This window comes from Branchiostoma floridae, chromosome 6 (genome assembly GCF_000003815.2).
Source record: "Branchiostoma floridae strain S238N-H82 chromosome 6, Bfl_VNyyK, whole genome shotgun sequence".
Classification (NCBI taxonomy): domain Eukaryota; kingdom Metazoa; phylum Chordata; class Leptocardii; order Amphioxiformes; family Branchiostomatidae; genus Branchiostoma; species Branchiostoma floridae.
Window position 1 is genome coordinate 13,177,643 of NC_049984.1, and position 16,314 is coordinate 13,193,956.

Genomic DNA, 16,314 nt, shown 5'->3' on the forward strand with positions numbered 1-16,314 from the left:
AGAAATATGGCATTGTAAGGCTCCTTGCAGTATTTTCAGGTACTGCAGCATTACAGGAAAATACCCCTTCCTGAAAGTAGTATGGTATAGTCCACAGACAGGAGGTCAGTCATCCCTGTGCTATGACCCCTTTTGAGTAGGATATAGCTAGGATTATCACTAATGTCTGTGATTGCTAGGGCTTTGTTACTATGATATTCACAAAAACTACTTTCACACTATGCAGTATTTGACACTTCCAGGATTTTGTGTATCAGCCTTATGCATCAGTTCTCCACATGGAAGGAGGCCTGGGAATAATAGACTGATATCTTCTTGCAAGTGTAAAAATTGAACCAGATCATAGCTTGAAAAGCTACTGACACAGAGTGTTAACTTGCAACTATAAAATGGTATTCATAGCCATGAATGCTTGAAAAAAATGAAATGCATAAACAAAGTTGGTTTTGCCGACAAAGACGGCAAGATATGCCCATCTCTACAATTGGTTCCATACCTGTTCAATGTCCTCACTTGCTGCCTTAAATGGCAGTCCTCTCATGTGAACAAAGTGTCCAGAGCCACCCCCGTACATACGACCACCTCCAAATCCACCACCGCGGCCTGAAAAAGAGAGATCAGACCTCGTCCATTTCTTGATTTTCAGCACAATTGTCTTCAGTATGCATTTCAATTACTACACAAATAAAAGAACTACAAGCTCTAAAATTCAACTCTTGCTTCTTTCTATACAGCATGTTACCAATTGACAAATGAAATTAAGTAATTGCATCTGTCACTTTGAGGATCTTTGTGTATCAGCCTTATGCATCAGTTCTCCACATAGAAGGAGACCTGGGAATAATAGACTGACTTTCGTCTTGCAAGTGTAAAAATTGAACCAGATCATAGCTTGAACAGCTACTGACACAGAGTGTTAACTTGCAACTCAACAGTGGTGTGAGAATTTACGTCCAGGTCATAATGCTTGTTGTCATGAACTGCACATGCTTGACAAAAAGTTTTAAAAGTCAGTACAACAATGAAGCAGTCTTACCGCCTCTCCCCATTCTGCCACCGCGCCCTCTGCCACCGCCATAGTTGTCGTATCTGTCCTCGTAGCCATCATAGTCATCCTGGTAGAAATCTGGTCAGGAACATGGGGAAAATCTGTGTGAGGATTTCAGTCATGTTTCTGTGCCGGAACTGCAGCAGCAATATCTTAATAACAAACTCCTTCCTTCAATTCAGCCCTACAAAGTATGTGTAAAAAAAAAAGGAGTCTCAACTGGACTTACTGCCACTATAGCCAGTGCCTCCTCCCCGCATGCGCCGATCGTACATGCCAGGACGGCCACCTCCACCGTAACCACGTGGGGGCGGTCTGTCGTAAGGTCCAGGACGGCTGGACATTAGAGGACGAGGCTTGGGGCTCATGCATTCGCGAACCTCGTTCCGGCTACTCTTGAAGATCTCAATGTACCTGCGGAGAGTCAACAACCTTTAATAAGACTGCACAATTGCAATAAGGCTCGCCTCTAAGGCATCGCCAAAAACAAGCATATCCCTTATGATAAGCTGCCAGTTTTCCATAATGCTAACGTGCATAGATATTATCTAAATCCTCCATCTTGGCATCTCATTTTCATAATTTTAAGGATAAAATATATGTCAACCTCTTCTACCACTACACTACTTTCATTTGGCAAGATGCTATCATGCACTCTTAGCCAAGTTTTACTTATTACTTACAATCATTACTGAAGGTAAGCATAACAGTTTCTTGTCTAACGCAGCACATTTCAGGGTGACTAACGTTATCCAAGAAATATGCTCCAATGGCAAACAAAATCCGTATCTATATGTGTAAATAAAGCCCTCATCTTCTTGTAGGTAGTGCATACAACAACTTGTGCTTTGCCCAAACAACCCTTACCCCACAAATATCCTTCCGAAGTGCTCATTATGCTATCCTCATCACAATTGGTTGTTTCCTTTTTGCCAATGGAAGGTCACAACATATAATTAAGTTGGGAGTAATTGACTTGTCAATATAACAAATATAATAAGGGATTGTTTTGAAGTTCAGGTATGTATGGGTACCAAGCAATAATGATACAAGCTTACACAAAAGTTAGAAACAAAGAGCTACTTTAACATAGTGGAGAAAAACCAACACTGTGTCAGATAGGAGAACAGCTTGAAAAGTTGTACAGCCCACAAGAAGGTGAATATCCCTGGGGCAGTGAAACCAACCATCCTCCCACCTGTGCCCTATTTTTTCCTTGTGTTTCCCCAGAGCCTTTTCAGCTATATCCTGTGATGTAAACTGCACAAAAGCCTCCCCCGTGCTGCGCCCCTGGTAGTCTGTGGGTAGTGTTATCCCATTGGGCACTATCTCCAACCCTTCAGAACCAACCCAGAAAAGGAGAGGAGACTCAATATTGGCAGTCGTTCCAACGTTAGCCAGCACAATTGGATGGCAATAGAGTCAACATTCATGGGTATGATTAGGTGTAGAGTAACAAACATAGAATCAACGTTTTTAGCAAAGAACAGCATTGGGGAAAACACACACACAAAGCTATTGGACTGTACACATTAGCATAGCTTTTTTTCTCTCAGAATTGTTGGGATACATCTGTGAAAAGTGCTGTTGTCAATTGCCTTTAGCTGTATAAGGACCACAGTACATTACTGTAATAGGTGTTGAATAAAGCTAGTCCAGGCAGGAGTTTTGACCTTTGAAGACAAAACTAAAACTAGTGATAGGCATATAGGTGTGTCCTGACTCCATCCTTTAGATGTTGGCAATATATTTGCAACTGCAAAGGAAATATTTGCCTATTGTTGGAAATATGTCTGATCCCTTTTTGTTCATTTGACTTAGAATCAAAATCCTCTACAAAGTTGCTAATTTCAGGCCATGATATGTTTCCAACATAAACAGCAAGAAGTGGAAATCAGCCAAACTCCTGCCTGCAGCCTTTTGGTATCAAGAAATGATGAAGACATGTCCCCGATGCTAATGTGTTCAATCTAGATCCCATAAATACATTTTAACTAGGGCTCCCAAGGCTCTACCTACTACAGCAAATAGATAACATAAGTAAAGCAAAAGAATCCAATTGTGTCAACTGCATCAAAATTCAAGAGACCTACTTGAAAAAGGTTGGTGTTCAAATATCAGTGTATTCAAACCATATTGAAAAAAATTCCCCCTTGATTCCACAACACTCATCTATTATCCAACATCAATGTCAGGATGTTTGTCTCTGCACAAAAAAAGCATGTATTGTAAATAAAAAGTCAAGCCATAAGAAAATCTATTACACGCTCCCTTAGAGCATCACCCCAAAAATATGTGATCTTTTTGTTATTTTCCAGCTAATGAATTTTCATCTTGGTCTACAGCCTTAAGAAAGGCATAAGGTATAAGAAAGTCCTTGAGAGCCCTAGACCAAGCTGAACATGAGATGAGGAGCTAGCCCAGCCAGCCCTTCCACCCTCCTCCCCGGCCCAGCCTCCTCCCAGACCCTACAGCTGTAAACAACAGTCAAAGTCTTGGCATGAGTATGAGAGACCCTCCTCCCGCGGGACACACCATCCCTCAAGGCCCGTGTTCCCCTGGGGAGAGAAGTGACCCAAGAGTTTCAATATGAAGTGGTGCTGGTCTTCTCTTCCCATGATGCCCCGTGCCCAGCTGACCCCTTCCCAGCCAACCACCAGCCCAGCTGTACCCAGAAAGAGAGGGAATCCATGTTTGAATTTCAACTGTAAGATCAGCACAACTCAACAGTCAAACATTACTACTAGTAAGAACAAATAGGATGCAGAAATTGATCCTAATATGTTACAGATATAACGTCTCTTGAAAGCAAGGTTCACTACTATGATTCCAGAATTATCTTTCTTCGGGTCGACTCACTAAGATCTTTTGCACAATAAAAGCTCTATTTAACTATAATCCTGCTAACTAATTAGCTGATTATGCTTTATACTATTTTGAAAATAAAGGACAACAGATGTGACACATGCTACTTCTCCATTTCAGTCAAGCAAATATTCATACTGATCGCTCTAACTGCTTTGTTAAAAACAAATTTTTCGAAGGGTACGGGTACAATTGCCAGCACTGTCCTTTTCCTCCCACACACCCTAGTATCAAAAGGCTGAATAAACACACCTGAAAAGAACTGAGCAATTTCTTCCTTCGAGCAGCCGAATGGCAGGCCCCGTAACCGGACGATGCCATCGTTGACCTGGTCCTGCCCACTGTGCTTCACTACCCACTCCATCTCAGACACCTTGGACCGGAACACTGCAAAAACAACAGTTACAACTCAACATACCAAATAATAAAAGATGTCTACTTCTCATACTTCCTCTTATCATCTCCTTGAAAATGGAGGTACATTCTTGATAATCAGTTGGTGTTTGCTCGTCTTGGGAGTCTGGCAATATTGCAGAGTGGCACCACGTAAAGCTGAAGTGGTTTCATAAAATACTTGGAGAATTGGAAGAAGGTTTTGGCTCAGGTCCAATGGTGTTGTAGTTAGGACCCAATATGGCTACATTCATACAGCAATGTTACCTCCTTGGTGTACCCATTTAGAGCTGGTCACAGTGAAGTTTAGCAACATGTATGAGGCTCTTGTTGCAATATGCAAAAAAGAGGAACATGCAAAAGTAACCATGAATGCAACATTTAGAGATTCTTCAGAAACCTCTTACCTTCAATGTATCTGTGACCCATATGCTGGTTGTGCTTGGCCAGTGCTTTCTCGAAGTCTTCTGAAGTTTCAACCTCCACAAATGCCTCACCACTTGGTCTTCCCTCTTTAGAGAATGTGAAATGAATCCCTCCATCCCCACCCTTTACTTTACAACCTGGAAGAAGCCACATTCAAAATGATTACAAAAAGGGTGTATTGTAGTTTATGTAATGAAGCCCATTGCTTAGAGACCCTGCCTCTGGAACAAGGCAAGAAGTTGTGAGTAACGAGTTAAAATCCTGGCTGTTGTCACGCTACTATAAAGGGCTGCCACCACGAGGATGGGTTGTTTTTCTAAGGTCTAACGTTAGTACTCTACTGTACATTGTGCTTGTTGGAAAGGGCTAGGAGAAAACAGTACATAGAGTCTGTCCCAACAAGTGGAAAAGTAGCTCTTCAGTTAGCTAAACTAGTTCTGAGATTACTTTCCAATTTCACTTACATATGTACATCATGATTTAAATCCCAGATGTAGGATAGTAGGAAGCATGCAATGCAATGATCTATTCCATTGCATATCTGGGCGTAGGAAACTCACTTAGGTAATCATAAACATACATGGCACGCAAGTTTTGTCTAAGATTATATCATATGCTGTTTACCTTCAGATGTAAGGAAATTTTTCACTTCTTCACAAGTGGCAGACCATGGGAGACCCCTCATGCGCACCACGTATCCGCCGTCCTCGTCAGCCATGCTGCACAAGTTGTGTGATGGGATGGAATGCAATAGTCCAGAAACTGCTCTCGGACCAAACTGAACCTGATTTGACAAAGAAACATTATACATTTTATTACAAATCTGTATTAAATCTAGCCTATTCTAGGAATAGAATTGTAGGATTTGGAAAATGATAACTCCTTAGGCTTTGGAAAACTTTTACTTGATGAGCTGAATTGTTTTCTCAGTGGGCAGCACCTTGCTAACTTTACAAAATTAACCCTGTAAAAGTTTAAATGAAGGGCAGAGTGTATCTTTTTCATACAGCTTTTCCTTGGCCGGTCATTTACTCTAATTAGTCATTCTTTGATGTCTGGCGAAGAGAAGACTCCGATCAGGATTCACGAATCAGGCACAGGATTGATTTTTGTTTGTAAATCCTGGTACTTATTGAATGGTCGAAATCCTGCTCCTAGACTAGAGGATTAATTCAAATTAAACAATGAACCCTAGTGGTATGAAGGGGACCTAGATTTATTGGCTCACTACTGGTGCTGAACCTGTTCCTGTCAGTTACCGAGACTCGGAGTACAATTTATAATTTACTCCAACTAGGACAACAACAAAAATAGTGAAATCAGTTAAAGATGTATGCCTTTCCTTTATGGTGATGTTGCTGAGTTGTTGTTTTTGAGCAATCTGATTTGAACAAAGTCTGAAATCTCTCAGTCAACACGAGACATTTCCTGTGATCACACGTGATCAAAGATTGTAACCTCAGGAGTACATGTGTCCACATGAATAAATTAAGCAGTAAATCATCTAAGAAGTGTTCATCTTGCACATTATTTGCATGGTTATTCGAGCAAACGGAAGAGTTCAAACCATCATTTAACTCCAAATCTTGGTCATGTTCAAAATAAAAGCTCAACGAGATCAAATTTGTTACTTTCTCGCAGACTGAGTTTTTATCCTCCTTGCTCGAGCTAGAAGTTTTATCCTGAACAAAAGGATCGCTCATGTTTGCAAGCTAGTACCTTTGGCAATGTCAAACCAGCTCTTACAAGACAGCTCAGAAGTCGACCGAAGGGCATCTAGGATTCTGCACGAGGAAGAGAGTGGAGAAATGACTAAAGATTCTTAGAGACAGCCTAGAAAAAGTCCACCGATATATTCTGGCGTGGAGAAAATTATGGGCATGGCGTGGTCAAACATGGCGGACAACACATCGCGGAAAAGCATGTCCAAATTTAGAGTTTACTACCTAATTAGCGTTTGGTTAGCCCCGGATATGTGACCCTTACTATCCTTACTATCTGAACACACGTTTTGATGGAAAATGCATTGTCCAATGCCTCATTCAAGCCACAAAAAGCGAACAAATCAGACCGTCTTACAGTTCAGCACAGCTCACCTCGCCTCGCCTCGTCCCAACATGCACGGAAATGTGCGAAGTTTACCGAAAGGAACCGACAATGGCTAAATTAGGAAAACGGCGGGAGCGCAAAGGATAATGGGAATTATAAGCCACCTTTGACCTCATGAAACAATCTGTGGCACACGTGCGTCATCAAGAAAGGTTGTTGTTGTTGTTGTTGTCCTCGTTTTACGATGACGCCAGTTTAACTTTAAGTGTGAGTATTGCCAAGACACCGGGATTAGAATTAAGTAGGTTTAAATATGAATGTTCCTGTCAATGATATTTTTGCACTATAGACACGTTCCTAGATGTTCTTGTAAATAATACGTCATGATGTTGTCAACCCAAGGAGGTTTTATCAGAGTACTCAGTCAGAGTAGAGTAGAGTTCTTCAGGCTCAGATTAGGTACTAAGGAACTCCAGTTCCAGTTTAGGCCGCTCTCTCGTTTCTAAGACACTGACATCCCAGGTAATTGCGGATCATCCAGGGATCTAAAGCTTTAGTACACACTGTGTTTCTTCAATTGACAAACCTCCTTGGTCAATCCTTAGTATTAAACCCCGACAATATGACTTTTTCCCCAGTTGACAAGATAGTCCTGTCAATAGCCACATTATTGTGCCAGAAAACTGCATAGAATTGTACGTTTATCGATTAAGTCTGAATATTTTATACCCATGTTGTTAAAGTCTGATGATATTTTTCTGTCATCACCAGGTTATGGACCATTGTATGCACAGACCAAGGGAGGTGTCGTGAGATGGATGACAGCATAGAAATGGAACTGGCCAGTTTGGCTTCAGCAGAGAGGGACAGATCCTTCCTCCTGGTTAAGGGTCTGGGAGGGGCTGTTTGTCTCACTTACATGGTGAACACAGCTCTGGTCTTTCCTTGGTATAGAAGGTGAGGAGTTCCTGAGTTATATCAAAATGGAGAGTAGCATGACTGGCTGGATAAAAGTGTTAGAACTTTGTGATAGAAGTATATATATAATGGTGTCTCTTCAAGTAATAGCTGTATGTAATGGAGCATGGCCATCTGAATATAAGGGTCTGTTTGGAGGATCCTGGCAACGCTTAACAGTAATTTCAGGAGGGCCAGCAACACATGGAAGTAAATATAAGAAGACGGCAACACTTGATAATCATTGAAGCACATTCGTGACTGAATTTCCAACAACACTTGATAATGATATAATATATTAATATAATGAGCTGTCTATGATTAACGGTGAATTGAAATCCCTCGCTGCACCTCATGTAACTTACTGAGCAGAGGCATGCATTTAGGTGGCAGCAAAAATTGCCACCCACTAACCATGACCACTTGTGTTCGTTACTTTCATGCAAACAATGATCCACTACCCAGGACAACCCTGCCATGGATTGTGTCCAACAGGAGCCAGGTGTGCGGAGTGCTGAGGCTTCTACAGGGCAGGAAGGGCACCGTAGTTGATCTGGGTAGTGGTGATGGCAGACTTGTGAGTCATGGGTAGAACAGCAGGCAATGTGAGGCCAGGCTGAAAAAGAGAAGGAGTAGACATTGTCTGGAACAAGAAAAATTCTGGCCACTACCGTACGGTACCAAAATTATGGAGATCAGTTTCAAGTGCATTTAGCATGCACATTCATGCACATTCAAGCTTGCATTTAGCATGCAAGTGGATTTTTCAAATAAGAGAAGAATACACAAGGCCCCAGCAAGGGGAATCAGATGTTAGCCTAGAATCAGTATGAAAGGAATACTGATACCTTATGACTCCTTCTCTTTCTTCAGCTGTCTACAACTTTCTCCACGGAGACCTGCCAATAGCAATGCTTTCTCCATGCTGCTGTTCCTGTGGAGACTGCCAGGGGTCTAGCCAGCACCTGTTATTTGGTCATTTGATAGAATTTTGCTGCGTACGTAGGAAAGAAAAATCTAAAGTCTGTTCCATCAATCTGGTTCTACAAAACTCAGTGATGATAATAATTATATTAGCTATCCAAATAGGACTAAACTCTGCCCAAACACAGGCCTGCAAATTGAACAGCGATAGAAATTTGTATGTGATGAAAAGCAAAGTCACATTCCCCTTTTTTGGGAATAGAGATGGAAATGTTTCAAGCTGGCTAAAGCCCTGGTTTATACCTTTATTCCTTATGTAACAATAGTGTTCAGAACTCTACTGTATTGATGGTGTATGTTCCATCAATTTGACCTGTCAGGTCTCCGCTGCCCTATGTCCCATCCGGACGACCGCAGGTAGACCGTGTCCTCAGACTGCTGGAAGGCAGACCTGGAAAGGTCGCTGACCTAGGCAGTGGGGATGGGCGCATTGTAAGTAGCAGGTTTAGACCTGAATGTATGCCCCACGTAGCCTTCTGCATAACAGCAGCTTTTCTGGTCTTGTCATTTTTATTGTGGCTTACCTTTATGGAATATTTTATTGCTCATGTTGTTAATGTATGACAACAAATGTATTTTGAGCATGCAATTTTTTCTTTGTACCAATCTTATTTCTTCCTAAAGAATTGAAAGCTGAAAGCTTATGACTATGTATTTTTCCTTTAACGTGAGCTTGCTAGCCATGTGAAGTTTGTACTTTGATCCCTTTTTCATAGACATAGGGCAACATTAAAACGTGCTGTGTGCTGTATGGAATGCAATTCAAAATATGTATGCTTGACCACCTACCTTGCTTCCTCAGTCTCTGAGGCTGCATACAACTGAGTCTAGTGAGTGGTTACAATTTTACAACACTTCTGAATGGTTTGCAGTGTGTTTAGCAAGGCTTAGAAACGTTTAAGTAGATGACTGAACAATTGAACCTTTGATATAAATGTGTAAAGCATGTAACTAAGATTTTCCACATTTGGAGGATACTCAAGGCTAAAATACAAATGTAATAGATTTCATTAACCTTAAAAAAATGATTTTTCCTCTTTCTTGCACTATCCATTTTTTGTGTGACTGTCTGCATGGATATATTACCTCCCATGCAGAGCCTCGCCCATACAATACTAGTATACCCTGGGAGGCGGGGGCTCTGTGTTAAACTGGGCTGATGAGGTTTTCAGGCTTTTATGGGATTGGCCTCTAACCGGCTGTCTGCCAATCAGAGTATTGATTTTACTTGAAGATTATACTTGGGCGATTCTCAGCCGGTTAGAGGCCACACTCACGAAGTGCAAACTTCAGCCCAGTTTTATAGCAGAACCTCCCCTAGGTAGCCTGGTATCTAAACCCATTGTAGCTGCTGAGCCTCTTCTTCCTGAGCTTTTGCAAATTAGGAAGAGGAGACGTGGTAGCTTTAATAGGTTTGGAGACCAGGCTATCCCCAAAGTATATTCCTGATAGGCTGTGGGTTAGGCTCTGTTAGGTAAATCTAGATCTATTTCTTGCATCATCCACTCTTTGCATTGCTGTATCATTAGTACATCATGTATATGAAATCACCACTAATGTCAATGTTGGCCCCACGCATTTTTCTCCAGGTATGTGCTGTAGCCACGCAGGGTTTCCGTGCAGATGGGTATGAGTTGAACCCATTCCTGCTCGGCTATTCCAGGCTTCTGGCACACAGGAAAGGTCTGGCAAGCCTGGCCAGATTCCACAGGAGAGACCTGTTTAAGGTGAGAAGGCTACCTGCTTCACCATTATTGTTTTCATGAGAATCTTACAGTTGTCAGTCCACAACCTGCTACTGTCTGTAACATAAGGTTCATCATGACCTCAGTGAAAATGGAAGTATTGTAATTACCATGCTTGTCCTGGTTCTTTGCATGTTGCAAAATGACGTGGTGCTTCACCTTTCTCATTGATTCATACTGTATCCTGTGCGGATTTGCTGCAAACATGTTGTTAGAAGCTGCCTAGATTCAATAATGTGACTTTGAATATAATATCTATAATTATCAATCATAACAGTAATTGTTAACTTTCCTTACAGGCAGATCTGAAGCAGTATAGCAACATTGTCATCTATGGAGAACCTGTGATAGTAAGTGCATTTTATGGTTTCTTACTTTTACATTTTTGTAAACTGCTGTTATGTACTTGGGAAGATGAAAGAAAACATAGTTGGTACATGTACATGTAAGTTTAGGCACATAACTTGGGCAAGTGGTATCTGTAATCTATTTGAGCATTTTCTTATAAAAACACAACATTTCATTACATGTGACGCTCTACCAACTTAGTCCCACAAGAGCATTTTTTGTGTCCTCATCCCAAACTAACCAGCTGAGACGACTGGAGCAGAAGCTCGCAGAGGAGGTTACATCTGGGTCAAGGGTCATCTGCTGCAGGTACAAGCTGCCCACGTGGGCGCCGACCACAACGCTAGGAGAAGGGATCGAAACTATCTATGTCTATGACAAGGTCTGACCTGAATGGACAAAATGGCTGAAGAGACATTCCTTTGACTAAGGATCACTGTTGGCTGAAAGCAAGAAGTCAATATTGCAGAAGTCTGATGCAAAACATGCTAGTGTGACCTGCGTACAGTTGGATCAATACTGCACAGAGATACTTTGTGGAGGAAGAATGGAAACTTCATACCACCAAAGCTACCATCTATTCTAAGGAAACATGGAAATTTTAAATAGGCGCTGCAAGCAAGGCTGAACATTTGTACCATTCACTCGCTGTGCCAGAGGATTGCATTGTTGTAGGTCACATCCAAAGGAGAGCAGATACTAGATATACATATAATCTATGAGCAAAGGTTCATTTGAAATTGGCCTTGATCTCTTTTTCCTATATGATGGTAGGAACTTGAAGATACACAAATTGGAGGATACGTGTGAAATCATGGTGTTCAATGGACAAGCGTGGAAATCATAGCATACTAGTACTTTGAGGAATCGTATGTAAGTTGCCTTCATGAAATTCAATGTTCTAATGATTTACATTATGACTGTTGCTTGTAATGTGTAGTCATGCTACATGTATAGGTTTGATGTTCTTAAAATTTATGCTCATGTCCTAGTAAATAACCTTGACATGTATGGTCTTAACGTGCTTTTTACCATATTTATTATCATAATCATATATGTCCATGTCCATCCACATTAAGCATATGTAATAGTTTTGCTGTTAGCACATTGTAGCCAGACTGTATGGATATAATTTCCAATGTAAATAGAGCTATTCAGTGAGAAATGACAAATTACACTACATAAACATGCACAGCTTTTAAATTTCCATCGGGCTCCTTATAGTCATCACAAGCCACCATGACCTTCACTATCTTTCCATAATTGATAGCCAGTATAACACATTAACTTTCTTCTTTATACAGTTACTGCTAATCCGCCTATACTATAATCTTCATGTTGTGTCACCATTATCTAGAGAAGCATACAAGTGCCTGTCTTGAGTTCTTACTGACTGACAAGATATACACATTATACTGCCATTACAGCCGGATCAGTTTTCCGTTGTGTAGTTTGTCACAAAAACTGGTGGGATTTATTGAAGAATGAAAGAAATCCCAGCCTTAATAACAACTACAGCCCGATTTATCATTCTTGGTTTGTTCTGAAATGCGTGTCTTATTATATGAAGCAAGTTTGCTGGCAACAAAAATGTCTAACAGACTCAACTCCAAAGACTTTAAACAGTAAAAAAATAAAACTTCTCTGTTTAGTGTAGTGTGAATGAGGTACATGTGCATTTTCATATCACAAAGTATGAACAGTGTAACAAAGCTGCTGTCATATATCTAATCCCAATATATACTTTGTATTATACACTGCAGTGATATGTATTAGTCATCTGAAACACGACACATACATCCAGGTCAAAGACATGCACTTAGCCTATTTAGGATACCTCTAAGTTTCATGTAGTCTTAAAACTTTACATCTTCCTTCTCAGAGCCATTCAATTAATTATATCCATCGGCAATAACAGAGTAATCCCGATCATTTTCTCACGTTTTTTGCCAATCGTTAAAAAATACACTAATTGTGAAAAAGCTTTAGAGAGAATTATTTGTATGGAGATGCATGGTCTGATATTATTAGTGGCACGTATGCCTTATAGCCTTTTGATTCAATCATACTTGTGTGATTAGCACATATAGGTCTTCAGTTCAAATAGCACCAGTGGATAGTTGCTCATTTATAGTGCACGTCCACAACAATACTGTCACTATTCTATACACTGAATTCAAGGTGTTTCTGCATGCTACAGTGTCTGACACTTTTTTATGTTTGTCTTTTACTATCTTGGAAGGACTGCAGATGGTGAAGGATGGACCAACATCCTAGTAGGTAATTCGATAATATGAAGGACCCCAAAGCCTAAATGGTACCATCCAGTGTGATGCCATCCTTCCAATTCTCAGAACTTTTGCAGATAGCAACCTCTGCCATTTTGTATAATCCTGTCTTAATATGTAAAATCTCCGCCCTTGTCACTATCACTGCCACCATCCTGCACTGTATAGCAGTACCCATCATCCAGGTCTGCTAAAGGATGGGCCTTGAACCTGGCCATGGCCCCACTCTCTGCACTTCTCACACTGCCTGGCATCCGTCTGGGGCCAAGATAGTCATCATCATCACTAGACAGGTCACCAAAGGTGTCTGCAACAAGAAAAGGACAGTTCTCACACTGTGTACATGTCAAGTAGTGACTCAGAGGTAACTCATCCTTCTTTGCAGTTTATACTCTGCAGCAGACACAATATGGCAGACACACATTGCAGCGTGTAAAGAAAACGTTTGTTTTTGGGAGATCATGGCAGTACACAAATGCCTTGTGGAATCAGACCTAAAACCAGGCTCAGATTCTTAGTGTTTTGGATGTGAATTTTAATGAGCTTACCTTATTTGCCACCAGCCAATCAGTGTCCAGACTGCAAACTTACAATATTGCAGACAAACATTGCAGTGTGTAAAGAAAATTTTTGTTTGGGGGAGACTGTGACAGTTTCTTTGTACATTCAAATGTTATTTGACAATGCTCTGGTTACCCTTTATCCACAGATTTGACAGGTCTTAAATTAGGTACCTGATAAACAAGTTCATATGCAAAAAAGACAATTTCAATATTTACATGAGGGTATATGTTTCAAGCTACTCTGAGACCAGACCTACCCTTCCACTCATAGTCCGGATCATAATAATCTATATCCCTGCTGGAAGCCTCATCTTCATCAGGATAGTCGTTCCTCCAGTTACTTTCATCATTGCTGTCATCCTCATCATCATACATGTCTCCTCCCTCATCATCTGCATCCTCGTGGACCAGCTCCATCTGATGGCAGTCTGTGACCTCCACGATGTGCTGGAGGTGGGTGGGGTCCAGCGAGTCCGAGTAGTAGATGTCGTAAACAAACTGTGGGGACTGTTGTGGGGCCGCCGGGCTGTCCGACAGGGTCAGCTTCTCACGGATCATTCTGACGGAGTTACAGGTGATGGCATCGGGGTCACTCAGCTCCTGGAATCAAAACGTTTTCAAACTTGAAAAACCACATCAATATATCATATTCTAAGGACCAGTGCAATGGTAAAGTGAGGTTCAAATTGATCCCCAGCCAAGTTATACCAAAGATATTTAGAATGGTACATACTGCTTTCTCAGCTTAGCACTTGGCATATGGGGAAAAGTATACACCTTTCTCACGCGGCGGCCATGATAGATCGAAGAAGAGGTCAATGAGGCAAACAGACAAAACTTATTTCTAAAATCAGGTCCCATTTAGTTTTCCCCCAAACCACACAAATTTTCATGATATAAGATAGAAATATAAATACTACAAGAAGTGTTATGCACCGAAAGATGTAGCAATTTAGAGTAGTGTAAACTGACCCCATAGTCCCTTAAGAGATGCAAAATAACAACGTAATAATGCAAATTTTTAACGAATTTGCAGCCATTCACGTATTGGTCGATTTCCTAATTGGCAGGCTACCATTGGTCGAACTGCTAATTATGATGGACAGCCTTTTGTTTGCCACATTGAACTCGTTTTCGATCTATCATGGCCGCCGCGTGAGAAAGGTGTATGGTGGTTGAGCACACACCACTACCATTAGACTATCCCCGTGCTGTAGTGATTGCATATAGTTGTGGACCCAAGATGGGCGTTGCCCTATGTACCACCTGATGCAGCAAGGACTTACATATACTCTTAGGCATTATATTTGAATGTAAAAAAAAAAGCCCCTATATCTACATTTACACTTAAATATCATTAAAACTGTATGTAAGGAGATGTATCTAACCTGCATTTTTCTCTCAGCTCTTTTCTTCTTCCTTTCTTCATCCTCCTTGCTGTTTTCCTCCACAGCATCAAACACACCAAAGAGCTGCCCAGCTTCCACTTCTCCACCCTCCGCCACCTTGGGGCCATTCTTTTCTGTATCTTTGTTTTCTTCCCTCTCTAGAACCACATCAATGTCCCTGTGACTTGCCACCACTTTGTAGCGACTTGCCCGTTGGGCCACCCTAAAGGCATCACGATTCTGTTCATGTCTCTTACTGGTGACGGGCTTTGCCTGCTTCTTGGCATGCGGCCTGGTCTTAGAGATGCTGTCCTTGATATGTTTGGGAAGGTTGTCACCCTGAGGGAAGGACAAAGGCCCTGTTACTAAGGTTTGGCATGAGCTGTGAAATTTAAGACATGTAATACAATACCAACAGTAAATCTCTTGCCTTATTTACAAAGGCACCAATGATTCACGACTATTTCAGACACTGTACTTCCTGTCAGCCCATGACATCAGGTCTATTGAATTCTGCTGAGCCTGGAAAGATGCATTATGTTCACATGCCTTGAATTACAATCAGTTTTGATAGCATTACCTTAAGGTGGTTACATGTTTTCTATTTTTCTGTTGAACTGAACTCATGGATGGATAAAACAACAACAGCACCAAAATTGCTTTGCTATCAAACTAAATGTGTACGACTAGTCATTGTACAAGATCATATCTGCATGCAGACAGATATTCCGTCTATGTCATATTGCATTGTGTGGACCAGTGCGCATAAATACTGAAAGATCCATACTGATGACATCATGACATTTGGGACCCACGTGATATGCCTGACAATGTTTTTTTACGAAATCCTTGAACGACAGAAATACGACTATGAAAGCCCATTAGAAGTTTAAGAAATAACACGTCTATTGATGATTATGGCAGCGGCTATGTCGTTCAATAAAAGCGAGAAGAAATTCTGCTGACTAAACTGTTTTATCGGCTAAAGCATCCGGACGGTGGTGATCATCACACAAAACGTCGACTGTACTTGTTACCTGTTTAGCGACTGTTCCGACGAACTTAAAAACCTCCCTGATGTCTTCAGCGGTCACTGTGGCTGTCGCCTGCCCATCCGCAGCCTTTAGTCTCTTACAGGAGACCAACAAAGCCTCGACAGGGTCGTCTGTCTGACAGCGCTTCACACGGACCACCGCTGCTGCCATGCTTTCTCTTCTTCTTCTGCGGGTCATAGGTCAGTAGAACACTTGATTTAAAACA

The 16,314-nt window shown here is 41.3% G+C and overlaps 3 protein-coding genes across 18 annotated transcripts in view; 1 reads left to right on the forward strand and 2 right to left on the reverse strand.

Annotated features, from left to right (window-relative positions):
* Positions 1 to 6,953, reverse strand: part of LOC118417721 (heterogeneous nuclear ribonucleoprotein H3-like) — an 11,498-nt gene extending 4,545 nt beyond the window's left edge. For 2 of the 8 annotated variants that reach the window (XM_035823395.1, XM_035823391.1), the window contains exons 1-9: positions 6,812 to 6,902; positions 6,452 to 6,516; positions 5,357 to 5,516; positions 4,714 to 4,869; positions 4,166 to 4,300; positions 2,247 to 2,385; positions 1,278 to 1,462; positions 1,037 to 1,126; positions 497 to 603 (exon numbers count right to left, since the gene is read on the reverse strand). In XM_035823395.1, coding sequence (XP_035679288.1) covers positions 497 to 603; positions 1,037 to 1,126; positions 1,278 to 1,462; positions 2,247 to 2,385; positions 4,166 to 4,300; positions 4,714 to 4,869; positions 5,357 to 5,516; positions 6,452 to 6,508 — 1,029 coding nt within the window. In that variant the 5' untranslated portion in view covers positions 6,509 to 6,516; positions 6,812 to 6,902. Of the gene's footprint in view, positions 1 to 496; positions 604 to 1,036; positions 1,127 to 1,277; positions 1,463 to 2,246; positions 2,386 to 4,165; positions 4,301 to 4,713; positions 4,870 to 5,356; positions 5,517 to 6,451; positions 6,517 to 6,678; positions 6,784 to 6,803 lie in introns of those variants that run through there. The other 6 variants (XM_035823392.1, XM_035823393.1, XM_035823394.1 and 3 more) reach the window with 6 other exon arrangements.
* On the forward strand, positions 6,874 to 12,022 carry LOC118417726 (ATP synthase subunit C lysine N-methyltransferase-like). 9 transcript variants are annotated; one of them, XM_035823403.1, is made up of 6 exons: positions 6,874 to 6,993; positions 7,553 to 7,738; positions 8,204 to 8,315; positions 10,312 to 10,449; positions 10,767 to 10,817; positions 11,060 to 12,022. In XM_035823403.1, the coding sequence occupies exons 1-6, from the start codon at positions 6,956 to 6,958 to the stop codon at positions 11,201 to 11,203; spliced, it is 669 nt and encodes a 222-aa protein (XP_035679296.1). In that variant the 5' UTR covers positions 6,874 to 6,955; the 3' UTR covers positions 11,204 to 12,022. The 9 variants fall into 9 exon arrangements, 7 of the variants coding, with proteins under 7 accessions (XP_035679296.1, XP_035679298.1, XP_035679297.1 ...); XM_035823405.1 differs by having other exon boundaries at positions 8,234 to 8,315; XM_035823404.1 differs by lacking the exon at positions 8,204 to 8,315 and adding an exon at positions 9,043 to 9,154.
* Positions 12,023 to 12,117: 95 nt separating this feature from the next.
* Positions 12,118 to 16,304, reverse strand: LOC118417723 (probable RNA polymerase II nuclear localization protein SLC7A6OS). Its single transcript, XM_035823400.1, has 4 exons — positions 16,092 to 16,304; positions 15,055 to 15,393; positions 13,924 to 14,266; positions 12,118 to 13,410 (listed from the first exon to the last, which is right to left on the reverse strand). The coding sequence occupies exons 1-4, from the start codon at positions 16,284 to 16,286 to the stop codon at positions 13,214 to 13,216; spliced, it is 1,074 nt and encodes a 357-aa protein (XP_035679293.1). The 5' UTR covers positions 16,287 to 16,304; the 3' UTR covers positions 12,118 to 13,213.
* Between the last annotated feature and the right edge of the window lie 10 nt (positions 16,305 to 16,314).

Bases quoted from the DNA above. Each gene is read 5' to 3' on its own strand.
- LOC118417723 (XM_035823400.1), bottom strand. From the start codon at position 16,286: ATGACCCGCAGAAGAAGAAGAGAAAGCATGGCAGCAGCGGTGGTCCGT. The intron at 15,394-16,091 runs GTAACAAGTACA...TCCTTCCCTCAG, and splicing joins TCGGAACAGTCGCTAAACAG to GGTGACAACCTTCCCAAACA. The intron at 14,267-15,054 runs GTTAGATACATC...TTTTGATTCCAG, and splicing joins GAGCTGAGAGAAAAATGCAG to GAGCTGAGTGACCCCGATGC.
- LOC118417726 (XM_035823403.1), top strand. From the start codon at position 6,956: ATGAAACAATCTGTGGCACACGTGCGTCATCAAGAAAG. The intron at 6,994-7,552 runs GTTGTTGTTGTT...TGTCATCACCAG, and splicing joins CACGTGCGTCATCAAGAAAG to GTTATGGACCATTGTATGCA. The intron at 7,739-8,203 runs GTGAGGAGTTCC...TCCACTACCCAG, and splicing joins GTCTTTCCTTGGTATAGAAG to GACAACCCTGCCATGGATTG.